At 47.5% G+C, this 22,446-nt stretch overlaps 2 protein-coding genes and 1 long non-coding RNA gene across 12 annotated transcripts in view; 1 reads left to right on the plus strand and 2 right to left on the minus strand.

Annotated features, from left to right (window-relative positions):
- LOC119390078 (protein HIRA) overlaps positions 1-22,446 on the minus strand; it is a 298,608-nt gene that overhangs the window by 153,872 nt on the left and 122,290 nt on the right. The gene's annotated exons all lie outside the window — the stretch shown is intronic.
- Positions 1-22,446, plus strand: part of LOC125758044 (uncharacterized) — a 276,116-nt gene that overhangs the window by 136,734 nt on the left and 116,936 nt on the right. The window lies entirely within an intron of this gene.
- Positions 1-22,446, minus strand: part of LOC119390079 (rap1 GTPase-activating protein 1) — a 376,410-nt gene that overhangs the window by 78,013 nt on the left and 275,951 nt on the right. Inside the window, exons 4-7 of the mRNA XM_049414651.1 lie at positions 21,834-22,300; positions 14,436-14,503; positions 8,345-8,473; positions 1,384-1,416 (exon numbers count right to left, since the gene is read on the minus strand). Of these exons, the coding sequence (XP_049270608.1) occupies positions 1,384-1,416; positions 8,345-8,473; positions 14,436-14,503; positions 21,834-21,840 (237 nt within the window). The 5' untranslated portion in view covers positions 21,841-22,300. The remainder of the gene's footprint in view (positions 1-1,383; positions 1,417-8,344; positions 8,474-14,435; positions 14,504-21,833; positions 22,301-22,446) is intronic.

The following is a 22,446-nucleotide window of genomic DNA, read 5'->3' on the forward strand; positions in this document are numbered from 1 at the left end:
GTCCTGTAGTTACGTTGGTCATCGATACGCAGCAGTGTTTTCTTAGGGAGCGAAGCACCTTAGGGTCTCGGCGTGCATCGTCGTCTGCTGTCGTGACGGTGCATTTGCTTGAGCGCGAGAGAGGGCGCCACCGCCTCAGCGCTCGCCGTGTGGCGAGAGAGAGCGAACGGCGCGCGTTAACTATGGAAACGCTCTTTCTGCAATGAACGCTGAACTACCATAGCTCGCAAGGAACGAGAACGCGCCTTCGCCCGCGAGAGACAACGCCGACGCAGGCAGCGTCTGCTGGCGAGTTTCCTGACTGAAAAAAAAAAAAAAAAACAGCTGCTCGCGCCGCACAACCATTCACCGGCCAACCCATATATGTAGGCACTGAATCTTGACCTGCAATGTAGAGCCGGTGGGAGATGTCTCTTCTGTTTAGTTGAACAATAAAGATTCGCAGCGTGCACGTTAACTAAAAGCGGACTGCGGGTCTCTGTGTCTTTCTTCTGTCTCTCATTGCCTATCAGCAATGATTTTGCTGAGGGAAACAACGGCGCACACTGCATGCTTCGCCCCTCCACATGTTTCACGCTAGTGGAGCTGAAACACATGTTCTGGAATTGTCCAGGTGTCTTATGAAGAAAAAAGTGGCGCGGAGGAGACAGCGCCTGTAGGAAGAGTAGTGAAGCCGAGAAAGAAACCACTCTCTCGTCTTTGAACTAGGAGTGGCTTAGGGGCCCTTTATAAGAAAACGAAAGCTCTACAAGATATCATTCATAAAAACGCCTCGATGATAGATTACGCGACGTAAGCTGTGATCTCGGAGATCATGATAAGGATATTACGGGGACGGGCGCTTCCATACCCTAAAAAGCGCAGCGGCAGAACTTTCACGTATATGCGGTCATTGTTAGAGGGCCACGTCGCTATCGACTCTGTTTTCTGGCAGTATAGTGATGCTAAACAGCAAGAACCGCGAAGCGGCACGCGGCGTAGTTATACTGGCTCCCAGATGCCACGAGCCAACCGGGAGTCTGTCTTCGACGCTATTTAGGGCATGGAAATAATAATACCTGGGGTTTTACGTGCCAAAACCACGATATGATCATGAGGCACGCCGTACAAGAGGGCTCCGGCAAATTTAGACCATCTGGTGTTGTTTAACGTGCACTGACATCGCACAGTACACGGGCCTCTAGCATTTCGCCTTCATTGAAATGCAACGGCCGCAGCCGGGATCGAACCCGCCACCTTCGGGTCAGCAGCCGAGCACCGTAACCGCTGCACCAACGCGGCAGACGGGGGTATGGAAACACGCTACGAGGACATACTGCATTCCATTTCTCGGCTGGAAGAAAGACAGTGCAAACGGTTATTACAGTACGAATTGTTGCTTACCTCCTCTAACTTTTCTTGGTCTTGAGTCTGCCTCTGTAAAAATGAAAGGGAGACATGAAGTGGCACAACTTAAAGTTTTCAACGTACAGACGCATATATATATATATATATATATATATATATATATATATATATATATATATATATATATATATAATTGAAAAGGAAGTCCGGCTTAGTACAAAGCCGCCATTACTTCTTTTTTTTGTCTAAAGGCACAAATATCTCGTTAAGACATAACTTTCAGCAAGAAATTCTGTGTTGGCTATTAGCCGTAGAATTGTGGTGGCTATTAGGGCCTGGTGGATCGGCATCAGTAACAATTTGTATTGCAAATATCACGGACACGAGAGAAGTTTGTCATCTCGTGTCTTCTCTTGTGTCCCTGTCATTTGCGCTACGAATTGTTACTAAACTATTAACAACATTCACAAGGCAAACAAACGCCACGGCCGTGATAATATATATATATATATATATATATATATATATATATATATATATATATATATATATGCGTATTTTTTTCCGTGAGCACTGACAAACAGCAATAAATAAAGGTAAGGTGGAGGCGAAAGAGCAACGGAGAGAAATGGAATCATGAAGGCCACTGCGGAAGGTACAGAGTTCGATTCCAAGCGCCGCCGGGAACTCCCCTGTCTTTAAAACGGGGGGCGAATGCAGACCTTACGATTGGATGTGTGGGTACACTCATATCTCGAGAGGGTGGCCTCTCTTTTCTGCTCTCATCTGCCTTTCCTCCCCACGCACCTCTATGGTGCGCCGCGTTTTCTTGCGAGCTGCAGAAATGCCTGTACTAAACCTCATACCACTATCAGTAAAAAACGCAACTTTACTTACAGAGACAGTAATTACTACACTCATGTTCTCTACATTACTTCTGGCAGCTCACGACAAACGCCTATTTTTTCTGCTGCTGCTTCAACAAACTGCACTTTCTCTAACTACGTCCTTCAAGTTCGCAGTCTCAATAAATGCGCAGCTTAAATATCACTTTGGTGTTTTCGCGGGTGTATATAAGGCGACCTTAGCAGGAAATTACACGACCCGTAGCCGATTTGTTCCTTGTTGGAAGAGGAACCCAGATGGCTGAAATGCCTATGGACGGAAGGATAGTCGCTTCAGACAATATTGATTGCTTTACAATGCAACTGCCGCTATCTACTCTTGTATCAGGGTGCCTTTAGATAAGACGGCAGCGGAATATCGGATCTATTCGGCGTTTACTCAGTGCGCTGTCCTTATCGGTTCTCTGTACATAAAGGCAACAGATGCACATTGTGCCGTTTTTATTATCGTTTCTTCTGTGTGTACCTTTTCCCGTTATCTTTATTTTTAGGAACCTTTTGCCGCCATTATCATATCTTCTGCCCAGGCGTGGATGAGACAACACGGCACTGTATTCATATGCTTTTACTCTTTGCTAGCTGAAAACTTATCGCTCATTTGGTTTCTGACGTATTAATGTTTTCCGAGCTTCGCAGGGCATTAAAACTAAGAATAACTGTTCGGGTTTTATGCCCCAAAACCACGATATGATTATGACGGACGCCGTAGTGGAGGGCTTCGGAAATTTCGACCACGTGTGCTTCTTTCCAAATGGGCACATGAATTTAAGTACGCGGGCCTCTAGCATTTCGCTTCAAGCCATATGCGGCCGCCGAAGCCTGGATTCGATCCCGCGACCTACGGGTCCCGGGATTAAAACGCGGGCCACCGTGGCGAGTAGGCATTAAAAGGGGATCCTTGTGAGTGTAAAAAGACAAATAAAAAGAAAAGGAAACAGTCGTTTAATGGAGATTCCAGACCTAAACACTGATACCCGCAATACTGAACACACACACACACACACACACACACACACACACACACACACACACACACACACACACACACACACACACACACACACACACACACACACACACACACACACACACACACACACACACACACACTTTTTTATCGCGGGACAGTTCGTTTTGCGTGTATTGTCAATGACCGATGTTTAGCTGCTGAACCGCCTTTAATGAAAAATGTTATACATTGAAAGGCGAGTTGGGAAAAGATGCGCGGCCACATAAAAACACGCGAGTGTGCATGTGTTTGTGTGGCCGCGCAAACTTTCCCCGCTCACCTATGTTACCCTCTAATGTATACCACTTTCCATACACGTTAATGAACCACATAATATTACAAGCGCTCATTCACGCGCCGCATTCACGGACAAACAAAGCTAAAGAGGAAAGCAAGAAAAACGCGGGAGCCGACGTAACGTCGTACAGCGGACCCGCGATACCCGCGGGCGTGCTTTTTTTATCCTCGCGATAGCGCGGCAAGCTTTTAGCGCGATGGCCGAGAAAGCCCCTTTAAGAGGTTGCATATTGCCTTTTCCTTAACGCTACACAACGACGCTTTTCTTCTTATCTACCTAACCGTAGAAGCTGGGAAGGCAAGAGACGAATCGAGGGGAGAGGGGGGTGCAAGGTTTCGGCAACGCCTGGCTGCACTCAGAATGAAGAGCGCCCGTGTATACAAAGAGCCGAGGCGAGAGAGCGGAAATACTACGCGTGAAATGGACCGTGCAATGGCATAGCGTTGGGGCTATACACATAACAGGGGCCCCTTCTGCAGTCGGCGTGAAAGGGAGATTACGCTGAACGAGAATCGAGGGGAGAGGAGGATGGAAAGAGAGCGCAAAGCACGGTGATATATATATACATGTAGTGAAAGCACACTCTTGCTGCGGGTACACAAAACACTCGCAGGCCGCCGTGCCTGCGGGCCACGAATGCAAATGATCCGTTGGCGTGCCGCCTGTGTTCTGATCGGAGTATGCGTGTGTGTGTGCGTGTTTGGGGAATGCACAGTTCCAGCTCGCGCGATTGTTGCGTAGTCGTCTGGGAGACAGACGTTGTTGTTTAGTGCGTATAACGCTGGCACAAAGTGAGCGTGATTTATGACGGCAGAATGCGTGGGATGCAAAGATCCTCGTGGGAGATTATACAGTACTTACAACCATGAACAAATGAAACGTGAACAAGAAATTACATAGCAGAAGAGGCTTCGTGAGTGCTAACTTCAGGGCACTATCACTATCACGGACCCGTGTTGATAAGGGTAGTTTATAGGCGTCAGATTACGTGTGAATGCCGAAATCGTGCTGACATAACGTGCACACTGGCGGTGACAAGAAGGAAATGTCACATTTGATTAAACCCCAACTTGTTGGTATTTCTTTCGTCCACGACTGTACACGCCCCAGTATAGCATGGTGAAATAAAGCGCCTCCTTGAAGTTCAGACTTTCTTTTTTTTTTCGTTTATTACAAATCTGTGGAGGCCGTGCTGTCGCAATATGACTTTTCCTTACCTTCTAAGTAGTCTAGACTCTCGTTCCAGTTTATGACCGCACGAACCGGAGCGTAAAACCCCTCAAGCGTTTGTGTTGCTCACGTGCGTAGCTCAGCACCCATTAATCAGGTACGCATTTTTTTTCTAACCGGTGCAAACAAAACAGTTAAGCGCCACATAATGCACTTAAACAATTTCCCCTTACCATTAGCCAACGAACATAGTTAATAACAAACAGTCGGACATATGGATCCGACTGCTCGTTGGTCCGGTCTTATATGCCTGAACTGACAAAACTATCTAATTTCTTGTCACGGGAAACTTTTACGGAACTCCTTGATGAATATCTTCCACGCTTGGGTGGTGGGCTAGCAGACGTGTATCAGAGACTATGAGGGTCTTTCCTTTTCCTTTAGCCTCGCACGAAACCGGGATGGTTCAGCCACTCATGCAATTAGAAATTATTATTACTATTTTCCGTTTCCTGATAGGCACAAGCACGCGAAGTTTAGACTGATACTCAATCCCAGGTATTTCACTTATATCTTGTGTGTAGACGGCGATCACTATGTCGCCTAAGTTCCATATTTTCGTGTTGTACTAGCATCCGCATCTACAAAATGATATGTTTTATTTTAACAGGTAATGTACTAATGCGATACATACGCAGCAGTAGCGTAGCCAGAAGTTTTTTTCAGGAGTGTGTGTGTGGGGGGGGGGGGGGGGGGGGGGGAGAGAGATGGTTAACCATGCTTTATGTATGTTCGTCCGTGCATTTGTATGTGTGCCTGTAATACACCCATGCAAAATTGGAAAAATTTCGGAGGGAAAGGGTTCAACACCCCCCCCCCCTTTCTGTCTACGCCAGTGATTCGCATCACCGGCGTGAGGTATCTCTTGAGACGGGCCGCTGCTCGCAAAATATGAAACTGAGCAAACGAAATACGACACGTAGCACGACAATTACTAGAAGGAAATATGGCGCCGCGACAATTCAGCCATTGTGATGTAATATACCTGGAATGGGCATGCATTCGACTCGCATATTCTCATCGTACCTTTTTTGCTTTTCCTTGCTGTCCACTTGCGTCGCACGCCGCCGTGACGTCTCCTCCCTACGTAACGTGCTTTCTGGCAAGAAATTTGATCGATTGTAGAACTTATAGCCGCTTGGTCATTAATCGCGACCTCGATGCGGGCGCTTCTTCCGATGAGTGGGAACCGCGAGAAGTTTGGTTCCCACGCATCCATGACACGCAAATATCCCCTTGAACTTGTGCCAGTGGTCACCGGCAATTCACGCTGTTTCTTGCGGAGCCAGCCGCAGCAGATATCCTACATTTTATGCGAAGCCTTTAAAACTCGCACTTTTCGATGGCGGCGTCGTATACTCGAAAAGCAGGCGCCGGCGAGCCCACAGATTTGCGGCCCTCGAAGGTGCCCCGGTCGCACGCGTATTTGTGTGCTTCATTTGTCCAATAATTGATGCTCTCTCGATCGTGGGCTGGTCAGCGATCAGTCGTTTCTGACCCGGCAGTGTGATTTTTTGTCGACGTTCACTTGTAATTTCTCGTTGGCACGTTTGATTGTTGCCTGTATATGAACGCATGACCGTCGTCGTTGCCTGTAGCAACTGAAGTGTTCATCTGCTAAACACGTGGATGAAGGCCCAATTTCCGGTCGCGCTGCGTTGGCTGTGCACTGCGCAGAAGCACTTCAGCGGCCATGTCGGACGCGTTTTCAGCCCTATAGGCTTCGGCGCGACGCGGCGTCTAGCGCGCGCCCATTTGCACTGTGTGACCGACCGGGCTGGAAACGTGGTCGAAATGTTCATCGCGGGATCCCGCCAATGCCGTATAGCGTGCGTCTTTCGTCATATAAAGAAAGGCAAAGAAAAATAATAACATGAAAGACACCAACGTGGCAATAGATTCCGCGGCGTAAAACGGACGCGTCAACGCAGAAAAAAAAAAGAAAAAAAAAACACACGTCGGTCAACATAGTTTCGTGTAGGTTTCCCCGTCCCGAAACCTAGTTAAGCAGCGTTCAATGAAAGAAGCAACAGCCGATGACTTTTTTATGCCTTAATAAAATCATGTAAGAACATGTCGAATAATGTGTATGAAAGCGCTACTCTCGACTGTGTGGCACGAGGCTGCATTATGGTTTTCTCAGTAAGAAAGTTTCGTATATGAAGAAAAAAAAAGTTCATCCTGGTATAGAAGGGCATTGAATCTCGGGCCAATACCTTTTTCAGGCCGGTCGCTCCGGCGCACAACTTCTAACCAGGAAATATAGCAGATCGCAGATCTAGACAATCACCGGTTCAAAGCACAGTGTCCTAGAATATGACAAAAAAGTTCTGCGGAAGCGTCCAACTAACGTGATTAAATTTATTTGTTGTCCTCTTCTATCCACTACGCGGGTTTTAGCATGCAAAACTGTCCTGTTATGTAACGTTTTCAACCAGACCCTCATTATTCGCGTTGTTTAACATCACGAATCCGTACCAACTTGCCCAACTTTACACTTTAATGCGAAACTGGATTTCCTTGAAGTGAAGTTTATCGTTATCTAAAAGAGCTGCGCAAGTGCTGGCGTTAAAAACGCGAGACATTTTAAAGTTAAATCAAGGGAATACAATTGACGCATTGTGCGCGAAGAACCCAGGGCGCAGGACAGGCGAAGAAATTGTCACACATCGCTAGTGATTGCGCGAAAACTACAACGAAGAAATTTTAGCATACGCTACCTCGAAATGGTCTCCGCGCTCGCACTATAGTTTCTCTTCAGGTTTTGTCAGCATATGCAGCTAGAGATGATATCCGCCGCAGCATAGAGATGATATCTGCCGCAGCATAGATCGGTGTCCATAAAATAATTTAGGGGTTCCTAATATCCTTTAAGCTATAACGTCACAAAATGCCAACTTTGAAGCACGCATCTCTTAAATGTGGCCACAGAGAAATCAAAAGCTACAACAGAAAACACTCGGATAGAGATCCCAGCTCGTGATAAACACCGGGGCCGCACGCTTCAGCTCCGCTGGTTAGCCATCTAGCGCTTGGGCGGTGATTTTTAACAGCCGAGAAGCTGTTTATATAGGCCGGGCGTAATGTGCCTACTGAATCCGAAAAACTATCATCATCATGGACCGGCGCGCGCTCTCTTCCAGAGGTAAGCTAGCCAGAGACGGGGCGCTAGGCCGCTCACCAACGCGTGCCAGAGTTGAAGCTTATAGTTTAGCTTGTGGGTATACCTTGATAAACGTAGGCAAATACTGGGATGAACCTTGTATAAGGAGGGTGAATGAGGGATAAACATTGCCTAGCTTTACATAGCAATAACCACTGTAATATGAATGTTAGAGATTGATATGACTTGCCGAACTTGACAAAACTTGATGTAGGATAACCTAGCAAAACTACAGGAAATCTGTAGCAAAACCATCGAATAACAGAAAATACAGCTTCGCTGAGACTCTATAGCCTTGCAACAGCAACGCCGTGCAAAGCTAGCCGCGGCCTTTTTGTCCTTTTTTTTTCTCCTAATCCCTCATTTAGACGTATTGTATAAGATGCACTCACCTCGGCCTTGCTGACGGGCGCCGCATTGTTGCGGCGTGCCTGGGACGGCTCGCCTCGGGGCAGCTCGCAGCGCTGGTCGTCGAGCCGGCTATTCTGCAGCTTGTTGAGCAGCTCGAACAGGTCGCTGGACTGCGAACGCACAGAACGCACGGCTTGCAATGCGGCTGCGCGGAACTTGGACGACGCCGACGTCCTCTTGGGCATCGCGCGCACATTCGTTATCACCAGGAACCACACACAAACAAGAGGGTGTTGCGGAGAAGGGTGCAAAATCTCTGGCGGAAACAGCGTCGCTGCTTACACAGTCACAAGAGAAAGAGAGAAGCGTCCACGTTCGTCGAGTATATCGCGACACTTGGCCGAGGGCCGACCAGAGTCTCCGGTCTTAACCGAGCACGCGCCCCGCACAATCTCTTGCTCGTTTCCTGTGCAGGCCGCGGGAGTGAAGATGATCGACTCTACCAAGTGTCGAACGCTCTCAATCAAGCTCGCGCCCTTGTCACTCCGGCAACTACGTGTCCAGAAATCGTCATCCGGTCGTGATATGCCAGCTCAGTTAACGCCGAATTTTCCGGGCCACTTACATACAGTTCGGCTTCACTGCCAGTGACATTGGAAACGTGCGCGTGCGTTGCTCGTAGTGTTAGACTCGACCCCATCCCGGTTATAAGCGGACACATGCGCTGAGGTTAAGCGAACTTATATAAACGTACTTCATCTATACGGAGCAAAATTTAAAAAAAAAACGCAGCCAGCCATAGTTGCACTAGGGTAATCACAATTATAGCTTCGTTCACGATCACTCAAGCAAGATCGGATCGCACGAATTGTGTCCTCGGACTGAACAGTCATCCATTCTCGATAACAGCACTAAATCCAGTAAATGAGGCCGCTTTCGTAGGTAACACACACTCCAACAGGGAAAAGGTTTCCAGTCACGCTGAAAAGTATCCGCTCAAAACATCCGAAGCAGGCGAAAGTCTTCCGTCCATCGAAGCTACTCCTTTAACAGGCACAAAACGAACACTTTTTGCTGATCTCGAAGACCACACAGAGGAGCGCGCGCGCTCACACACACAAACGCGCGCTGCGCAAAACCTGTCGGCTTTATCCAACCAGGCAGTGAGCGCTGCAGCTCCCAAAGCTGCTCGCAGTCGTCCGGCTTCGGTGTCACTGTACTACCGTTTTCACAATGCGAGCACGGCGCGGCAGGCGGCAGGAAGCTGCAGCCAACGTTGCAGCTGTGTGTATATATATAGTAGTATGCAGCAAAAACGGCAGCTGTCGCTAGCTGCGGTGGTCTCCGGTGTAAAACACACGTCCTCGCAAACCGCGTATGTGTACGCACGCGGGCTCAGGTATAAGATATCGATAGACGTTTATCAGCTTTCCCCTGGGGGGGACACTCCATGGATGTGCGTGGAAGATACGGTCGGGAAAAACCGTTAGGCTTAGGTCCGCCGCTCCTGTTGCGATCACAGTGCACGGGCGAGAAAAACAAAGATTCCGCAGAGCATATTCATCGAGACTGCACCCGCTCAGCGCGGCCTTTCCGTCCAATAGTCGCGGCACACATAAGCTGGGCCGCGCGCAGAAATCCTTGAACGTACGCGCATACGGCTTTATATGACATCTTCCAGCGTGACACCTGGCACGATTCTTCTGCCGGAAAAAGCAGACTTTCTGCTATAGCCATCCCCTCTCTCTCTCCTTTCCCTCTCTCTCTTTTACACACACATACACACGTGTTGCTTTCTTTATTATCGTTCGCCTTCGATTGCCGGCCCCTTACTACTATACGTAGTTCAGCATGTCACCTATTGAAGATCTTGCATAAACAACACCGAGCGGTGGTGGCGACGTGCAGCCGTCGTCGCGGCGGCGGCAGACAGATATGTCATTCGTCTTTCAGGTACTTTTTTCTTTTCAAACGCGAAGAAATGGCGACTCTGACGTCAATCGAGACCTGACCGCGGCTCTGCGCCGCCTTGTCATCTTCGATGCGAGTAATAAAATAACAAGAGAGCACTGGAGAAGTGAGAGAAAAATTAAGAGTGCGTTTAGGAAAGGGGCATGCGGATGATCTGTTATACGAAAGGACCGTATAGTGGAAAATATATATGCTGTGACCGGCCAACGCGTTGGCGACATAGGTCTTAGGCACAATGACTTCGTGATAACCTATCGACGATTAGCTTCCTTTTTGTGTGCGTGTGTTTGTTCAGCAGGCCACACTCTTCCTGTCTGGCAAAGAAATAAATTTCCACGTGCGTCGCATGGGATCGCTCCCAACACACCATCGTACTGGGAGCACCGAATTTGTTGCATGGTTATTAAAGAAACAGATTATTAGCATGACAAAATAATAGTCTGCATGTCTTGAAATTTGGTGCTTCAGCCCCCCCCCCCCCCAAAAAAAAAGCTTTTATTATTGTGATACGATGAAATATGTTTAAGAGTGACGTCACGGATTTCAGGGCATTATTTTGTAACTGTCCTTCTTGAGGTACATTTAATTAAAATTAAATCAAAACGAAGCTCCCGTAATTAGCTGGAATCGGAGGTAGCTAAGGCTTACACCGTAAGTGAATGCATGATGATGCGGAAAGCATGCAAAAATTAAAGATGGCTGGCAATGTAGTGCTGAGCTTTCCGGCAACGTCAAAGATCTCGGAATTGTCTGCTCACTGCTATAGCTCTCGCCAAGTGACAAATTATTACGCGTACAGCATAAATCGAGATCCTCGCATGCTTTTCTTTCTATTTTCTTTCGTGAACGAAAATAACTCAAACGCGCAAAGAGACAGTAAAACCAGCAACGTCATGCGGTTGTCATGGCAGCTGCTAATTAGGCAAGGTTAAGAAGGGCGTCGGGCATCTTCCTTCTTCATCTTATTTAACGTCTAATCTGCTTGTCTCTGTTCGGTGCCTTTTGATCTATTATTAATAGGCGTTCTTCGAGACACTGTCGTATAAAAATTAAGCGGAGAAAGAAAATCTGGAGGCGGCCCTAATCCTTCCCTTGGATGTCTGGTATAGTGCCATTCGTGCGTCGGCGTTCGTGTGCTCGGGTGTATTCCTTGGGTTAACTTCGTGTTTCGTCGCGCTGCCGAAGCTGATCTCGGAGGCCATGTAGAAAGAAGCGCGTGATTGACACCATCTCCGCCAGGTGCCGCAACGATGCCAGCTGCTCACAACTGCTCTTTCAGTTAACTCTAATTTTCATTATTTATTCTGACAGTTCAGATGTACCCGATATAACTCTAAACTTGAACTGGAACCATTGACTTCGTACCAGTTTTGCTTTTGCAATATACGTTTCCTGAATATAAGGAAAACCGGAAGTGCCCGACCGGAAGTACTTGGAAGAGAAAGAAGAGCATCGCTCGTTGCTCCTGCCACTAGAACAATACTGCGTGAACATACGGTGGATTTGCTACTACTGGCATATTATGTAGTCAGTAAACCAGCGATTACGTTGCAAGTATTGTGCGGGAATCCTACGATATATCACTGTCCCGCGGTGAATCGACGGCTGCATTAGTGTCTACAACTAAACCTCGGTGCAGTACGAAGTTGGTCTACTAATTAAGATTACGACTCTCACCCAAGCGACACCAATGCGAGTCGGGAAAGCGCTTTAGAGTAGATTGTTGTTTCGAAACGTGCCCTTGTCGAATGCCATTGTCTGCGGGAGCCCGCGTGAGACAGTGGTAAGCGGGTATGATGACATTTACACCTCGGCTTCTGCTTCCGCGCATTACGCCTTGTAATGACGTAGAGATATCTGTCACTCGAGAAGAACGCACAATGCCAGACTCCTCGACGTGATGCTGACCTTACAATTCAGCGATATTTCATAGTCACAGTGAAAAATTGTCATACGCCTAACTGCAGAACAATGGCGTGAGCCAACGTGGTGTTCTTGAGAAGTAAACGACGTGCGTTGACAAAAAAAGTAAAGAAAAAGCTCTACTGGTTGACTGTATAAGTAACCTACACAGATTGTCCATACGTCACCGGCAGCCGGACACGGAAATTAGGATATGTATCACAATATAACCGTAACGTGTACGATCGCTCTTTGTACTAAACCATAATGCGCGCGTTTTTGCAATCCCACCCGAGTCATTCATGACGCCCTCTATTCCGCGTACCAATCATGCGACGTCACGTTGTAATCGATAGCACTACCTAAACAGCATCTTAGTAAATAGAAGCTATGCCGCGAAGTGACATGCTATGCAACTAATAATGCGCATTCGCGGGTTTTGCACTGCAATTTGTCACGACCCATTGTCTACACAGAGCATCACAAACGTATAGTACTTGCAGTCGTCATCAAAAGTTTACGGACCGAGGTGTCTGCGAAGATATCGTATACCTTCGCAGCTTAGACTAAACACGCTGATCGCTGTATACTACCGTCCGATTTCACCGGCTACGGTCAAAAAAAGTTCGGACGTATAACATTCCACGTTCTGTAAACTTCTGGCGCCGAATGTAAAGTTGCAGGTGCGATGCACTTTGCAGCTTTCCAACACTATTCTGGTTCTTGAGTGTTAGTCAGGAATCTTTAACTGCAATCTTCCAACAATTAGGATCCCTCGTTGTTGTCTTCTGACGCATTTAGGATCGGTGACTGGGGTCATGCAGCACAGTCAGAATGGCTGACGGTGGCCTTCCAGTCCGGTCGATCACGATGGCTGCCTTGCGTTGAATTTTTTCAGAGATGATATACGTGTTACGCGATACTTGTTTGACGTCCGCGCGCTTCAAAGCAGACAGGGCATTGTCTTTCGAAACGTCAACTTCGTGCCGGGAACACAAAGCGCCGACTGTTGACCTCTCGCTTTAATGCGTATACAAGCAATATGGAGCAGCCGATGACAACGTGGGCTCGCGAAGGCGCGAACAGTGCGTCACAAGTCGGCGAGGTTGTTGCACGGATAACGTAAGTAGCTAGGCCCGAACGAAATATCGCGTGACAGGAAGCGTCACCTCTCGCCACCTGACAAAAGTTTGTGTGCATCACGCGTATTCGTTGCTATGCAACAGGCTCTTATAGAAGCGGCTAAGAATTTTTTTGTTGTTTGCTTTCCAACACTCATGTTCCTCAGCAGAAGCATGTGCGCGCGTGTACGTTTTTTTTTTTTAGTTTAGAGCGATCGCCTGTACGGCAAGAGCTGTCGAAATCCCACTTTGCCGAGGCTACCTGCTGTGTCGGTTGGTTTTACGCGCAATATAACTAAATTGCAAGAATCCAATAAAAACGCGCGAGGGCCAGATGCAGCAAACATGACGCAACTCTGGACAAACACAGATTGTGAAGGTGTCGCAACCAGGATTGATCATAGCGCACGCAATCTTCCGGGTCTTTCGACATCCCGGTTTATATACGTCTATGCCGTATTACTTATCTGCTGCACGCTTACACCTTTCTGTTAATCAGACGACATGTTAGCCTCGCCACGTTTAACACTTCGTAAAGCTGAAGAAATCTATAGGAGAAACACTCTCCGGGTCACCATGTTGCCTCACGTTCTCCCTTCCTCCCTCATGTGCAGCTTCGAAGCGATGAACAACGTTTCGTTGTTGCGGCGATTAAGAGGGCCATATAGTAAATGCGTGTGCTGCCAGTGATGTTTTCTTAATACGGCTGATACTGCTCTCGAGACAGTCACGTCCACGCACCAGCAGGAGCCCCGGTAGGACGGCGGCCCGCTAAAAGCTTCGCTACAGACGTCCCAAAAACGTACAGTCGGCGTCAGAAGTTTAGGGACCACGAGTAGACGCAAGAAAAAAGCTGTACATTTCAGTTTCTTCGGGAGGCGGCGCTGAGTTTAGGTTTCAGGCATCTAAAACGCCCTAACAACATGTATTTCGTCAGTTCGACCGAATACAGTCACAAATTGCTGGGAAAAATTCAAAATTTTCTCAGACCTAGTGGTCCCTAAACTTTTGAAGCCGACTGTGCATCGTGACCAGGATCGCTAAATAATCTTGCAACGAACAAATCAACGGCTGAATTAAACCGCGAAATCTGATCGGTTATTTAAAGACAGACAGTCATAAAACGTATACTACTCACCTTGGCGACATCCTCTTCGACCGATCTTTTCCGGAAGCAGTCATCTTCTAAAGGTCGAGCCATTGTGTCTGCAAGAAAACGGGCCCGTGTTCACACACTCGAATGAAAGCAAAGAACAGTCGTGATGCAAATACGTTATGCCAGCCACTGTAAGAGTGATATTGAACAGGCTACGCTGCCTGCGAACTTTTCGTCCGACTGGTTTTCCATCCCTTATCGGGTTCTGACTAACAAAATTACATCACGTTCTTCAGAGGCCAGCAGCGCGGGCCACACTAGAGCAGCGGTGAAATATTAACCCCATGAAAACATCAAGCCGCCGTGAGGAATCAGTGATAGAGGGTGACTGAAAATTATTCCGAGCCGCTCTGACATTGGTTTTCATGCGTCCACCAGCGACTAGGAAGGAATTGTAAAGGATCCCCAGCTTGCAGATTTTTTTGGTCTCATAACTGAATTACTGCGCACAGCAGACTGGAACTCGCGATAAGTATGCAAACTATGTTCATGCGTCCGACTTGAAGTCATTTTCTTGCTACTCCTTACGCTGTAAAGGAAAAAGAAAAATAACTTGTGCAATCTTTACCAAAGTTATTTGGGCTCACGCGTTTTGCCTGCATCCTAATTTATACCTGCCGCTTCGTTTTGATTTTCTACGATTGCGCCAATGTCTGCCCGGCGTTTTCAAAAGGCACGCATGCGCTCACGGGCTTTTCTTCACCGCCTTCGGCCACGGTGCATAATTCTGCGCAGCGTTTGGAAATTGTCTGTGTGCGAGTGGCGCGCATCGAACGGAACGAGCCTTACTGAAACCGCACAGGCGATGAGTTGTAAGCAGACAATCGAACTGGCACGTAAAAGAAGTTCTCATGTTCTACATCCGGAAATTACAAAACAGAAAAAATTCGGCAGATCCCACGCACTGTGGGAATCGATGTAATGCGAAGCAGTCAGCAAAGAGCTGCACACATCGCCTTCTTTGTCTTTGAGCCAAATGAAATCATTCATGCCATGGCATCTAGTCCACCATATATCGCATGTTTGCCATGCACGTGCGCATGCATGCACAATCTAGAGTACACCATGCCAATGAAACGCATATTCTGGTATATAAATGCATGACCTGTCGTTTATGTTCATCACGCACTCGTGCCATGCCATACCAATTTTGGTATATATCACGTTAACAAAACTGCCGGAAGCGCACCATGACAGTGGCATGTAAATCATACCGTACATGACATGCATAACATGATTCGCATGTTAAGACCTCTAATTTATGTTCGTCATACAGTCACATCGCGCAATACCAATTTTGGTGTATATCAAGATATCGAAACGGCCGCGAATGCACCATGAGTGTGGCATGTAAGTCATGACGTACATGGCATGCATATCATAGTTTTCATGTTACCACCTGTTATTCATGTTCTTCATACAGTCACATCGCGCAATACCAATTTTGGTGCATATCAACCTAGCGAAACGGCCACGAGTGCGCCATGAGCATGGCATGTAAATCATGTCGTACATTTCATGCATGTCATGATTATCATTTTATCACCTTTCATTTACGTTCGTCATACAGTGGCGTCGCGCAATACCAATTTTGGTGTATACCAAGCTAGCGAAACGGCCGGGAATGCACAACGAGCGCGGCATGTAAATCATGACATACATAACCTGCATGTCATAATTTTCATGTTACCACCTCTCATTTACGTTCGTCATGCAGTCGCGTCGCGCAATACCAATTTTGGTGTATGTCAAGCAAGCGAAACGGACGCGAATGCACCATGAGCGTGGCATGTAAGTCATGACATACATGGCATGCATGTCATAGTTTTCATGTTACCACCTGTTATTCATGTTCTTCATACAGTCACATCGCGCAATACCAATTTTGGTGCATATCAACCTAGCGAAACGGCCATGAGTGCGTCATGAGCATGACATGTAAATCATGTCGTGCATGTCATGATTTTCATGATACCACGTCTCATTTACCTTCGTCATACAGTCGCCTCGCGCAATACCAATTTTGGTGTATATCAATCTACTGAAACTGCCGCTAGCGCATCATGAGCGTGGCATGTAAATCAGGTCGTACATGACTTGGATGTCATGATTTTCATGCTACCACGTCTCACTTACGGTCGTCATACTGTCGTGTCGCGTAACACCAATTTTGGTGTATATCACGCAAGCGAAACGGACGCGAATGCACCATGAGCGTGGCATGTAAATCATGACATACATGTCATGGATGTCATGGTTTTCATGCTACCACCTGTTATTCATGTTCTTCATAAAGTCACATCGCACAGTACCAATTTTGGTGTATATCAATCTAGCGAAACGGCCGCGAGTGCGCCACGAGCGTGGCATGTAAATCATGTCATACATGACATGCATATCATGATTTTCATGTTACCACGTGTCAGTTATGTTCGTCATACAGAAATGTCTCGTCATACCAGTTTTCGTATGTATCCCTTCATTTAAACGGCCGCGAGCGCCCCGAGACCATGTCATGTAAATCATGCTGCACATGACATGCGCGTCATGATTTGCATGTTAGGACCTGTCATTATGTTCCTCATGAACTCTTGTCACGCCGTGCCAATTTTGGTATATATGAATTTAACGGAACGGCCGCAAGAGGCCAAAGGCCGTGGAATGTAAATCATGCTGTTCATGACATGCGTGTCATGATTTTCATGATATGACCTGTCATTTGTGTTTGTGATAAGGCCATGTTATGACGCACCAATTTTGGTACACATCCGAATAACGGAACGACCAGGGAGCCCAAAGGCCGTGGAATGGAAATCATGCTGTTCATGACATGCGTGTCATGATTTTCATGATATGACCTGTCATTTATGTTCGTAATAAGGCCATGTTATGACACACCAATTTTGGTATACATCCGATTAACGAAACGGCCAGGAGAGCACAAAGTCGGCCAGGAGAGCACAGAGAGCACAGAGAGCACCACCTGTCATTTATGTTCGACATACAGAAATGCTTCGCCGGACCACTTCTGGTATATATCCATATAATTAAACGGTCGCGAGCGCCCTGAGACCATGTCATGTAAATCATGCTGTACATTACATACGTGTCATGATTTGTACGATAGGACCAGTCATTTATGTTTGTCAGACAACATTGTCACGCCATACCAATTTTGGTATATATCAAGTTAACGAAACGGCCGCAAGAGCACCAAGGCCGTGGCATGTAAATGATACCGTTCATGACATGCATGTCTTGGTTTTCATGTTATGACCTATCAGTTATGTTCGTCATATAGTTATATTGTGCCATACCAATTTTGGTATATGTCCCAATAACGAAACGGCCAGGAGAGCACAAAGTCGTAGGCGCATAGATAGATAGATAGATAGATAGATAGATAGATAGATAGATAGATAGATAGATAGATAGATAGATAGATAGATAGATAGATAGATAGATAGATAGATAGATAGATAGATAGATAGATAGATAGATAGATAGATAGATAGATAGATAGATAGATAGATAGATAGATAGATAGATAGATAGATAGATAGATAGATAGATAGATAGATAGATAGATAGATAGATAGATAGATAGATAGATAGATAGATAGATAGATAGATAGATAGATAGATAGATACGCTCAAAGTCGCAGAAGTTCGCTCAGAAATGCTTCGCATTTAAAAAGATGTCGGGTTTTACGTGCCAAAACTATGATCTGACTGTAAGAGGCACACCGTAGCGGCGATTGCAGATTAATTCCAGACACCTGGGCTTCTTTATTATGCACCCAAATCGGAGCACACAAGGGCTTTTCATTCTTTTTTTTTATTTTGTTTCGATCTCAGCGCGGTTGCTGCATCTGAGATCGAACCGGCAATCCAAAGCTTATCACTGAAGCGATATCGCTACCGCGCCGTGTTGAAAACACGCACAGTCCACTTAGTGGCACTAAAGTGCAGTTCGCGTGTAAAATAACACTTGTGTCACCAACTTTACTTAGCTCGACGTCTTCATTGCACAACATACCGCGATGCAACGAAGTCGGGCATGACATACGCAGTGAGCACGACAGCGTTGCGTTCACTGCGTATGCTATGTAAAAAGGAATATAAGGAACGAAAAAATATATGCTAACAGTTTATTCTTATTCGTTAATCTTCGCAAAGTTGACCTTTGCAAATGTCACCCATTCCTGTTAATCAATTGCCTTAGGCCCGTGAAAGTTCACGCCACTATATATAGTTAGGAGTCATTGCAAGCGACGGTGCCACGGTCATATCTTGACGTCGCAGCTGCAAGCGTGTCGACAAGTATAGAACAAAACCTCAGCACACTCTATCTATCTGCCCACTCTAGTTGTGCAAACGAAGCTTGTGCAAGAGGGACTGGGGAGCTCGCTCGGCAGGCACGTCCTTTCTTTGCCGACAGCCAACGAGTTATTCTGCGCATGCTCCGTCTTTCACGCGCGTTCGTTGATTAAGAAACGCCTGTAGCGTGCGATCCATAAGCACAAAAATTTAACGGCTCTGCATGATCAACTCAAGTTAAATTAATTTGTCGGGTTTAACTTCTCTGAAAATGCCACAATGGATTATGAGAGACGCCGTATGTAGCGGAGAGCTGAATATTAATTTTAACTGCCCGAGTTTCGTAACGTGCACTGAAAGGAAGGTACAGAATAATTTTTGCTATTCCGCCTTGTCAGAACACGACCGCGATCGAACCATGGTATCTCGTGCGTAGAAGCGCAACAACGCACATAAGCCATCGGCGGGTTCCTGGTATTCTTTTATGGCGAAAGCCTTAGACCATCATAAAACACGAAAAGTGATAATCGGCAGCGTCGGCGTCAACATGAGTGATGAAAAAAAAAATTAACAGCACGTGGTAACGTCACACGATGACGTCATCACCGGACATCGTCGCTTAGTCAAAGGTGAGCCGATCTTGGAGGCAATGTAATACCATGTTGGGTGCAGAGAGCTTGGGGTCAATACATTCGACCAAGAAGAAGAAAAAGAAGAATACGATGGCTTTCGCCTGCCAGTCGCCTTAAGCGAATACGTGAGAGCCCACGTGACTTTTTTTCTGACATTATAATATTCATAATGTGCTGTTCGCTGCTCACCAAGCTGTACCGGCTCTTCACTGCGAACAACTTACAGCGAGTCGAACGTCCACAGCCAACCGTCGTTGCGCAACAAACGGAAGACCGAATTTTGGACTGGGCGTATACAGGCGCGTATAGGGGGTTATCGGAGGATTAAGTTCAGGCATGGCCTCCGTATACGACCGTCAACCTTTGCCGCAGCTCGCTACAGGCTGTCAACTCGTCAGTGAAGCCGTGACGCGTTATCCTATAGGAGCTGACGGAAGTAAGCCGGTCCTTTCAAAACCGTCACCCCTCGCTCCCTTTCTCGCTAAATACGCATTTTCTCGGCGGTCTTGGAATGGAGCGCCAGTTGGCGAGCGACGTGCTATTCGACACGCCCGTGGATCGAGCTATAGGAACTCGGTCGAGAGTGCGAGACGTTGGCGTCGTCTTCACCGAGATGACGTGCGACTGGATTGAATTCACACGCAGAAAGAAGCAGCTTTCGGGAATCGCTACGACCGCGTCATTCCGAAAGCAGTCGCCGCATTTTGCGCTGGCGGAATCGGTCGAGTTGTTTGTTAACTGTAGCAACCCAGCATGGAAAGTCGTAGCAGAAGAGAGAGCTGAGCTTGGGATGAAAAATAGGTTTCAACCTATAGTGTGCAGGCTACACGAAATGGAAAGGAAACAAAGTTAGGACAAGGACTTGAGAGAGAGAGAGAGAGAAAGATAAAGGAAAGACAGGAAGGCTAACCAGAGGAAGTCTCCGGTTTGCTACCCTCTACTTGGGAAGGAGAAAGGGGTATAAAAGAATGAAATAGAAGAAGAGTCTGTGACGACACTAATAAGTCACGACTATGGCACCGTCCATCGACATACTTGCACTGCGCAAAATGAACGAGGACGGAGCGAGTACACAACAAAGTCCGTCTCCGTTCATATTGCGCTGTGCAAATACGTCGATGCTAAATCACCAGCCAGTCCAAGCAACCGTTATTTAGGCACCGTCCAAGTACTACACGCCGACGTTGCCTGCTGAAAAAAAAGCTAAAAGCTCAGGGGCCGAATTCGCAAAGCTTCTCTTTCGTGTGACGTTTTCCGATTAGTCAGCCGGCTTCGCTAATGATATGCCTCACATCGTGATTGGTTGAAATATTCTCTTAGGAACATTTTTAGCGTAAGACGTTTTTTTTTTTGTGTGTGGATACGGCACATAGCATTAAGTAACACAGCGCCTGTGTTCTACGAAAAGAGCACAGAAGTAGAAAGAAAGGCTGTCAGGAAAGGTAGCCAGTGATTGTGTATACACTCGTTCAGCACCCGCTAATAATATTAATAATGTCTGGGATTAAACGTCCCAAAACCACGATATGATTATGAGGGACGCCGTAGTGGAGGGCTCCGGAAAGTTCGACCACCTGGGATTCTTTAACGTGCACCTAAATCTAAGTACACGGGCCTCAAACATTTTCGCCTCCATCGAAAATGCAGCCGCCGCGGCCGGGATTCGATCCCGCGACCTTCGGGTCAGCAGTCGAGCGCCATAACCACTATAGACCACCGTGGCGGGGCGCTCAGCACCCGCATTCACCCTCTGTGCTTTCACCATGGTATGACCTTTGCAGCCGGATTAACTAAGTGGTGTACGGATCTCGCATATCAGTTCTCCGCTTTGTGCGCTTTACACTGGCAGGTTAGGTAAACCAACTCAAGAGAGGTAAACGAATACCTAACGCAAACATGTTAGCGGTTTTTACAACGTTGAAAAAAAAAATAATGTTGACAACACGCCCAGTCGCCCTTCCTTTTCACACGATCCAGAGAGCACGCACGAAGAACTAGAAGAGGAATTGAAGACGGCGAAGCCAGTCGAGTCGACCTTTCCTTAAAATCCGTCTCTCCAGAAAACCCAAGCGCCGCTTGAGCAAGCAGGTCACTCACTCGCAAAGCAAATTTCAGAGAACTCACTCTTTTAAACACGCACGTCGTCTCGAGCCCTCTCCACATCGCCGCTCGCCTTTGCGCGCGATCGTCGGAGCGTGTCGAATAAGGGCAAAGATGCGAGAGGGTCATCATCGCCACTCGTGAGTCATAACGAACTTTTACGAAACGACACTTAATGCCCGCGCCCGCTCGCTCTTTTTGAATCCTGCGCATCGCGCACTAGCTGGAGCGTGTCGGATCAACGGAAAAGAGGCGCGAATACGTGGACGACGGCAAGGAGAGGGGGGTGGGATAGGAGGTGGAGGGTACGACCCCCATCTTCTCTGACCTGCCATGGAGGAGCAGGATTCATGGGCGACGGCCCTCGCAGCAGCAGGGGGTGCTTATTGGTCGTCGCGTCCTCGCAGACCTCGTTCTTCGTCGACCGGGCGACGGATTAGTTCCGGTCGCGTCGCTGCCAGCGCGCTGCTCTTTTGTTTCCGGCGTCGTCGTCTCCGAGCGTCGGCAGGGAGGGCGTTGTCAGCGCGGCCGGCGGTTGTGGTCGAGACGTCGGCATGCCCCGACGACAGGTCGTCCTAGCCGCCTACGCGCGGCGAAGTCGCCGCCGGTGCTGTCTGGGGTCTGAACTTCTCTCCTTTCTTCGTCGGTGTGGAAAACACGAGCAGGAAAGAAATGAGGAGCACCGGCGTGTCTTGCCGCCGACGCAGTTGCCGGTTAAGTAGTGCAGTCGGGGTCCCCCGCTACGTCGGCTTTTCTTCAGGGGTGGTAGTGGTTCGCGGCCAGCCGCTCCAAAGCCTGCGTTACAGAAAGAGAGGGGTACAGACTTGGTGAGACGAATGAAGAGAGAGGCGTTGATTCGTTCAACTTAATCGAGAGAATCGCGACCAAGGCGCGCGCGCGCGCGCTTTTGTTTGCGTCAGTCTCTTAAAGTGCAGGCAACT

Source organism: Rhipicephalus sanguineus, chromosome 4 (genome assembly GCF_013339695.2).
Source record: "Rhipicephalus sanguineus isolate Rsan-2018 chromosome 4, BIME_Rsan_1.4, whole genome shotgun sequence".
NCBI classification, from domain to species: domain Eukaryota; kingdom Metazoa; phylum Arthropoda; class Arachnida; order Ixodida; family Ixodidae; genus Rhipicephalus; species Rhipicephalus sanguineus.